This window comes from Coptis chinensis, chromosome 8 (assembly GCF_015680905.1).
Source record: "Coptis chinensis isolate HL-2020 chromosome 8, ASM1568090v1, whole genome shotgun sequence".
Lineage (NCBI taxonomy): Eukaryota > Viridiplantae > Streptophyta > Magnoliopsida > Ranunculales > Ranunculaceae > Coptis > Coptis chinensis.
The window spans coordinates 32,357,523-32,365,942 of record NC_141463.1 but is presented as its reverse complement, the minus strand read 5'-3'; the positions used below and the strand labels follow the sequence as shown (position 1 = coordinate 32,365,942).

Sequence of the window (8,420 nt, the reverse complement as noted above, 5' to 3'; positions counted from 1 at the left end):
GAGTGATCTAGTAAGGTGGAGAGACTTGAGAGAAGTGATTGTAGTCTTCCTTCCCATACTTATAAAAGTATTAGCTCTTGTAGAAGTAGACATCATTGGGCGAACCACGGTACATCTTTGAGTTGTGGTATGTTTTACTTGCTTTATATTTCTATTGCCTGTTTGTAATACTTATATTCATAGATTAGAATTGTGGTTGTTGGTTGTAGTAAAATATTAAATTTTTTATTAGAGTAGTAGATTGTCCAAGTACAAGCTATCTTAATGGGGATCGATTGGTATTGTTTTCCCCAACATTACATTGAGATCAAACATTAGTGGGGGAATGCTATATAAGCTCTCAACTTAATTTAAAAAAATACTATCCTCAGTAGTACTTGTTTTATTTCAATAATTAAGTTGTTGCAAATCGGAATGATCTTAAAATTGAAATTAGAACAAATATTATAGAAATACAACTAAAGCATAAAAATATAAAAGGGTAGGATAGAAAGATAATTGCTCAAACTAATTTATTAAAATAACTTAAAATGGTAGAATTCAATTCTAACCCTACTGTGAGTGGCGGGTGGAAATATGAGTGGAAATTCTAGCCACCACAGTGATAGGCGTGTAGATTTATTTGGAAATTCTAGCCTCTACCCATAGAGGCGTGTAGATTTATCTCAATTTAATTCTCTAGCTGCCATTCGTTCTGGCGTGCAGAGCATATGTTATACGTTAAAATTGGCGGTATACATAGCGAAACTTAAACCGATAGTGTTGGCGGGTTAGCGTTTTGACTCACCATTAGATCACAATTTACGTGATATTTGGTGTTTTGCTGCACTTAGCCTGAGTCTACGAATCCCTCACTACGTGAACATGTCTATTAACATTTGTCCAATAAACAAATGACGAATTCTGCATGGTTTGTATCGGGCAGAACCCGTTTTTAAACCAAAATATTAATAGGGTTATATACTAAAAGTATTACTTTTGTATTAACTCTAATTCTTTATATTTTGAATGAGAATCATATGGGCGAATGTTATGCTTATTATATATGTTATTAGTTATATGCGTGTGTCTAATACTTTATGTTGTAGATGATATAGTGTGAACACACAGAAGATCATATTATCAGTATCTTATAAAGTATAAGTAATCGTTCACAATCTAAATGGATTTGGACAAACCATTGGTATGGTTGTAGTATAATCTGGTATTAGTCTATCTTGACTATAGAATTACACTAGTACACTTTGTGTGTATTGAACAGGACCAAGTGAGGTTGTTTCTCCTTATACTGACTATATAAGAGAACAAATGCCTCTGTTATTATGGATGTTTGTCCTCCTAATCTGGATATAATAACGGGCACTTACATGCATTGTACATTGCTTTAAATCATCAATGAGTGAGATTCATTTGTGATTCAACAAACTCAATGGATTGGGTAATGACATTGTATGTAAGGTGTGCTATTGATTATAGAAGGAATCTGTGTCCCGCAAGAAGTCGGGTTGATGATGTCCCCTTGAGGAGCTCAAAAAGATTGTCATGTAAACCCTGCAGGTGGATTTATTCTGACATGACAATGAGGTTGAGTGGTACTACTCATGGACAAAAGAAGTTGATTAATGTAGTTGTCAGTAACTTGACTTAATCAACGGACATTCAATATCTTAAACATGGGGAGATCAACGAGCATATAAATGGAGCCCATAAACGCTGACACGTAATTTGGGATTAGGGCGGTAGTGCAACAATGGCCTTTAGTGGAATAAGCCATTTGTTGATGGACTTGGGCCATGTGTTCTGGGCGAACATGGGAAGCCCAAGCTCGTAAGGAGGCCCAACCCTAATTTCTCCTCATGGTCCCTGTTGTAGCCTATAAATAGAATAATCTCTCTCTGGCTGAAATTCACTATTTATCTTAACAGAAAAAAAGGCAAGGAAAGATAGATCCAAAATTGGATCTAGCTTTGTGAGAAAAAAGGGGATTGATAGATTGTTGTCCACACAACGTCCAATCTATTCTAAAGGAATACAACAGAAGATCAAGGGGTTGATTGTTGATTCGGATTAATAAAGCTTGGATTCTCAGAGTTATCAAAACCGGATCTAAAATGTATGTTCTCTATCCAAAATCGTGAGAACCCTATTGATTCCGCTGCGCGTGAGTTCTCGTGATTTGTAGAAATATTGATTCTGAAAATAACGGTTCCTACAAATATTATCTGTATCGCATAGATGCTAGCAAATATCCAATGCAAGCTAGTTTTTATTTGTGGCCTCACTCTTTGACCCACTAACTTATTAACCTCTTTATTTCTTTATAAACCTAGTCATGATGTAAATATAAACCAATTAGGCATGTTACCTAGTTACTTAAAAACAAAAGATTAGGCCTATTACATAGTTGAGTTTAGGCATTTATTTTATAGTAATTTTTAGCCTTCACTAGTTTGACTCTGAAGTATCATCCAATTGTCACATAATCACATTGGTTCAAATTCAGAGAAAGTTCAAGAAAATAAATATTACGTCCAAATTAAAATCAGTACAACTTGTTATCTCTCGGTCTTTCTTGCAAGATGATTTTGGTAAATCTGGAACCTATATATATTAGAAGTTGAACCAATACAATGTGGCCTGGACACCATAGTTTTTGTTCTCTGTGGTTCTGGACCAAGTGTCTAGTACATGCCTATGTTTTCATTAGACTGTATGTTTTTGGACTTAAGTTGGTTTGACTATAATTCATTCCCTTTAAGACGATTTGCAGTAAGAATTTAAATTTCCATGTCTTTCATTGGCATTTGCAGTAAGAATTTAAATTTTCATGTCTTTCATTGGCAATTCACATACATAGGTAGAAGTCAAATCTATACATAACCCTATCTAGCTAGATGCCACATTATAAATTTAGCTTTTGGGCCACATTATAAATGCATAATTTGCAGTTGGTCACCAATTGTTCGTTTATTAGCGATTGGGTCAAAATTGACAGTGATCCGTCCATATTTTCTAAATTGGCACATTTACCCTCGCATGTGTATTACACATGATTGAAATAAACGGCTAAGATCAAAGTTATTTGCAAATCAACAGCCACCATAACATTTTATCCTAGCCGTTTATTTATGACACACGTCCTAATCTCTCACTACATATCCTATTAGCGAGAAAAACACTAATTAACCGCGCTCTCACACTCACTTCTTTCAGACAACACTCTCTCGCTTATATCATTCTTTCACATACCTGTTTGTGTGCAAGGGTAGCAAAGTACCCATCATCAAGCATTTTTCAAACGCTAAGAACCAACTTAACACATTTTCAAACGGTAGGAATAAACCCATAAACTTTCACTGGAGTTTGTAGTAAATGTGGTAGCTTGGAGAAGATAGACTAGATTTGTAGATCTGATCTATGTATTATTCAAGCTTAAGGAAGTTAGTTTGTAAGTAAAAACTAAACATTTTTCAATTTAGTTACGTTTGTTCGATTGTTTATACTGTTTTGCATGGTTTGAAAGTTTGTTTGTTTAAAGAAGTACGAGGTTGTCTTTTTGGACCAAACCCTAATTATCAATTAAAAAATTGACCTAAACCCTAATTTTTTTTATTATGTTGTGGTCCCAAGCCCTAATTCTTAAATACAGCAATGGTCCCAAACCCTAATTTTTAATACAAAAAATTAGGGCTTTTTAAGTAATCTGGAATACTATAGGTACATTTTTTTAATATATTTTATATTGATCAATCAATTAGAGTTATATAGTAGTTTGTTGCCACATTATTTTACTGTTTAAAAAATATAGCACCTTTTGGGCAATGTTTAAAAAATGTAATACAATGTTCACTTGTTGGTTGTTGTCTCACAGACCTATCAAATGGGAAAAAGTAATGGCAATGGTATAAAGGGCAAGGGCAAGGGTCCAAAACAAATGAGAGGTGAGGAGTATCCAGACCATTTAATATATGTTTGTAAATTTGGGTATAACAATTAGGCAGATGATGAGGTTAGGGCTGCTATAGCTTATGTTGATGAGCATGGTGATGATGTAACTCATGAAGAAGTCCATGATCACATATGTGAATATAGGGACAAGAAAGAAGCAGACAGGGTTATTGTAGGACTACCTCCATTTGATTCTGATGATGATCAGGATCTATCTGAGTATGACTTGGAGTATCTGGATTGGCTTGATGCAATAAGTAATCCAAATGCTGCTTGGGAGAGTGAGGCTGAGGATGAGGCTCAGGTTAAGGTTAAGGGTGAGGGAAGTTCAAGTCAAGCACAAACTGCTGGAGGGGGAAGTCAAGCACAACCTAGAGTGGTTGTGCAGGCTTTGATGTGTCCCCAGGAGTATAAAGCTATGCAGACTGCACGGAAGAATAAGAGGAAGAAGAGGAGTATAAAGCTTTGATGTTATTCTTGTTTCAATGTGATGGTGTTATGTTTGGTACAATGGTTGTAAGGTGTCATGCTTTTGATTGTTATGTTTAGGGTCTTAATGTTTATGTAAGGTGTCATGTTTGGTACAATGGCTGTAAGGTGTCATGTTTTTTATTGTTATGTTTAGGGTCTTTATGTTTATGTAAGGTGTCATGTTTGGTACAATGGCTGTAAGGTGTCATGTTTTATGGATTGTTATGAAGTTTATTATGGATTATCAATGTTATGAAGTTTATCAATGTTATGAAGTTTATGAAATTAAAATGAAGTTATCATATGTTCTATGTGATCAAATGCAAATTATTCCATTGCTGATTTATATAGTTTATTTTCATTTTATGTTCCAATAGCGTGGTTGTATATGTTATGGGAACTTTGAGAGGTGATAGGGTGTTTGAGTTGCACTATGATGGTTTTTGGATGTCTTTTGCACATGGGAAGGTTAATTACTCTATGTATAAGGGTGTGGAGAGGTGTTACTATGAGGTAAATAGTGAAGAGATGTGTTATCTTGATTTGCTTAAAGAGATACATAAGAAGTTTGGGGATGACAAACCAGTGTCATGTGTCAAATTCATTGCTAGGGGACATCTGACTTACTTTAATAATGATAAGGATATGTTGAAAATGTGGGATTTGATTAAACCTGAAAGGGATAAGAAGTATCATTTGTTTGTAACCCCATCAAGTTTTGAAGATAGCCTACAACCAAGTGAATCCCAGCCCAGTGTCAATAAGCCCTTGAAGCCCCCAACATCCAACAAACAGCCCAAAATCCTATCAACACCAAAAGTAACAAACCAAATCAACCATGAAGTGAGAAAATCACCTAGGCTTAACCTTAACCCAACAGTCCCAACAACACCAAAAGCAAAAAAATAAAGGGTGCTTGTGTCTGAAGTCAGAAAATCACCTAGGCTTAACCATGTTCCTTCCATAACTCCAACAACACCAAAAGCTCCAAATCAGACCATTGTTAAGCTAAGAAAGTCACCAAGACTTCATCCTATACCTACAGCACCAATGAAAGCCAAAAAACTCTATTTTGAAGCTGAAGGTAAGGTGGAATCTCAACTCACTGCAGAAGATGTTCTAAAGGACTGGACAACTGTGATTGATAGTGGTGTGGCATTTGAGGACTTGGTTGACAATGAAGTGGAAGATTGTGATAGTGGAGTCAGTGAGGATGATGAGGTTGATATGTTTATACAAGTGGGAGATGAGTATGGTCCTAGTATTAAACTAAGTACTGCTTATGTTAGTGAACCTTTTTCTGATGAGGAAGATGTTGATTTTGTACCTAACCCTATAGATAGGGATAGTGAAAGTGAAGAACTTGATTTGGTGGATGAGCAACCTGATTTGGATGGGGATAATAATGATGAGGATGAGGATGATGACATCAGTGCTTTTGTGAAGTTACCAAAGAATTTGTATGCAGATGGAGAACAGGAGAGAATAGAAGGAAATGGAACCACAAAAGTGAAATTGCAACTGCTGCCTAAAATGGAATGGAGAACATTTAAAGAGTATAGGGAGTTTATGAATAACCTAGCAATATATCAGAAGTTTAGTTATGAACAAGTTAGAAATAATAAGACTAGGATCCACTTAAAGTGTAAGGACCCAGAATGTGGATGGAGGGTGTACTGCACTATGATAAGTGACAAACACACTTTCAAGTTGAGGAGCTATATGGAGACTCACACTTGTGAGGCTGATGGAAAAAATAAGAATGCACAAGCAACATGTGGATGGGTAGCTGATAAGTTGGAAGGGTTTCTAAGATCTTATCCACAGATGAAACCCAAAGACCTAATTTTGGAAGTGTTGGATCAGTTTAGGGTTGACATTTCTTATCATACTGCTTGGAAGGCTAAAGTTAGAGTTAGAGTACTTGAGAGGATCAATGGTAACTATGAAGCTAGTTACCACAAGATAGCAGAACTCAAAACACAAATACTTAAGAGGAATGAAGGATCATTGGCAAAGTGGTATAGGGATCAAGATGGTGAGTTTATTGGTTTTTTCCTGGCCTATAAGGCATCACTTGATGGATTTGTTCAAGGATGTAGACCAGTAATTGGTCTAGATAGATGCTTTCTGAAAGGTAAGTATGGGGGTTGTGTATTGAGTGTCATTGGATTAGATGCTATGAATGGGCTGTTTCCTCTTGGTATATATATATGCAGAAGTGAAGATAAGTGTACATTGAATGATTTCTTGAAGAATCTGAAATCTCATTTGAACAAACACCCAGAGAAACTTACATTTATATCAGATAGGCAGAAAGGGCTTATAGATGTTGTTGATTTCAACTTTCCTTTTGCAAATCACAGGTACAACCAATTTTGTTTGTGTATAATTATTATAGTTGTTATCCTATTACAGATTGCATGTATAAGAATAGGTTGTTTCCTTTATTGTTCAAAGATTTTGTTTTAGACATATGTATAAGAATTTCAAGTCATAATTCAAGGGTGATTACTTGCAAAGTCTGAGTTGGGGTGCAACAAAGGCATACAAAGTACCTGAGCATGTAACATTTATGGATCAGTTGGAGGAGGATAAACCAGATGCAAAGAAGTGGTTAGAAAGAGAATCCTTAAACTGTTGGGCTAGATCACACTTTGATTTGACATCAAAATGTGATGTTATAACAAACAATTTCAGTGAGTCATTTAACAGTTGGATCCTAAAAATTAGGGACAAACCTTTAATTCAGTTTATGGAAAAATACAGTTTGGCTGTTATGGGCTTGTTGCATCAGATAAGAAAGCTTGCATGTGAGATGCCAGATAATGAGTTGATACCAGCTGTTAGAGATGTGATTAAAAGACTTGAGAATAAGCACACCAGGTATAAGGTTTCAAGAGTATCACAAACTGCATACTGTGCCATCAACATAAAAAGTGAAAAAAAAATTTGTTGTGGATTTGGTTAAACAAGAGTCTGCTTGTATAGTTTGGCAAATGACCGGGATTCCATGTGTGCATGCTATAGCTGTGATCAGACCATTCAGGCCAAAAAAAGAAAGTTGGGCAAGGTATATTTTTAGTTTTTTTTTTTTTTTTTTTTTTTTTTTTAAACAACTAGCAGTTAAGGGGACCCCAACCTTTATTAATTAAAATACGCAAGTACAGCTTACATTCTTTATCCCCTTTGATCAGTTCACTAAGTTTTTTATCCATAAGGAAGATGGAGTACATACATTGATTACAACAAGCATTTCTATGAGTACTACAGTTGCTACTAACTCTAAACAAGTACTCTGCCACCTGATTCGCTTCCCTGAGGACATGTTGAAAAATGACCTCTTCACATTTCGCTTGCTCAGCCTCAATTTGAGCAACAAGATTCCTAACATACCATGGAGGTGCTTCCTTCTTGTTCAATACCTGAATCACTCTATGTGAGTTAGACTGCACTTGTACTCTCTTCAACTGCCTTACTGTCATGCCTTCTAAGCCTTTAAGAATCCCGAGTAACTCTTGATGAATGACTGAGCCTCGTGGAGAGTTCCCACTAAACGCCATGATGATATCACCATTTCGATCCCTTAGTGCTCCTCCATAGCCTGCACTTCCATTTTTCAATAAACCATCTGTATTAAGAGTCAACATGTCTGCGTCAGCTGCCTTCCACTTGACCCACTGTTCATCTCACTGCTGGAAATTCACACTGATTCCTAGCTGTAACAGGACAGTACGAGTAGCTATATCATCTTTTACCTCTTCAAGTGATTTCTCCAAGTAAACTTTCATCCTGTTCAGCGCCTTACAACTGACTGCATCAGCAGTGAAGAATCACTTCCTCTTCAGCCTCCAATTTCTCTTGGTCCAGATAGCTTGAACAACCGCACAAGTTAATGCCCTCAACACTTCAGACGCCATAGAATTAGGCCTACAGATGCGTATAATGTAATACCATTCATCATGTGAGTTGCACACTCTCCCAGGTAATCCCATCGCTTC

General features: G+C 36.2%; 2 protein-coding genes across 2 annotated transcripts; one reads left to right on the top strand and one right to left on the bottom strand.

Moving 5' to 3' along the window:
* The first annotated feature begins 5,469 nt into the window (after positions 1 to 5,469).
* Positions 5,470 to 7,549, top strand: LOC147481124 (uncharacterized). The gene is made up of 5 exons (XM_086578847.1): positions 5,470 to 6,785; positions 6,838 to 6,844; positions 6,926 to 7,232; positions 7,360 to 7,492; positions 7,543 to 7,549. The coding sequence occupies exons 1-5, from the start codon at positions 5,470 to 5,472 to the stop codon at positions 7,547 to 7,549; spliced, it is 1,770 nt and encodes a 589-aa protein (XP_086434973.1).
* On the bottom strand, positions 7,546 to 8,069 carry LOC147481123 (uncharacterized). Its single transcript, XM_086578846.1, has 2 exons — positions 7,717 to 8,069; positions 7,546 to 7,561 (listed from the first exon to the last, which is right to left on the bottom strand). The coding sequence occupies exons 1-2, from the start codon at positions 8,067 to 8,069 to the stop codon at positions 7,546 to 7,548; spliced, it is 369 nt and encodes a 122-aa protein (XP_086434972.1).
* Between the last annotated feature and the right edge of the window lie 351 nt (positions 8,070 to 8,420).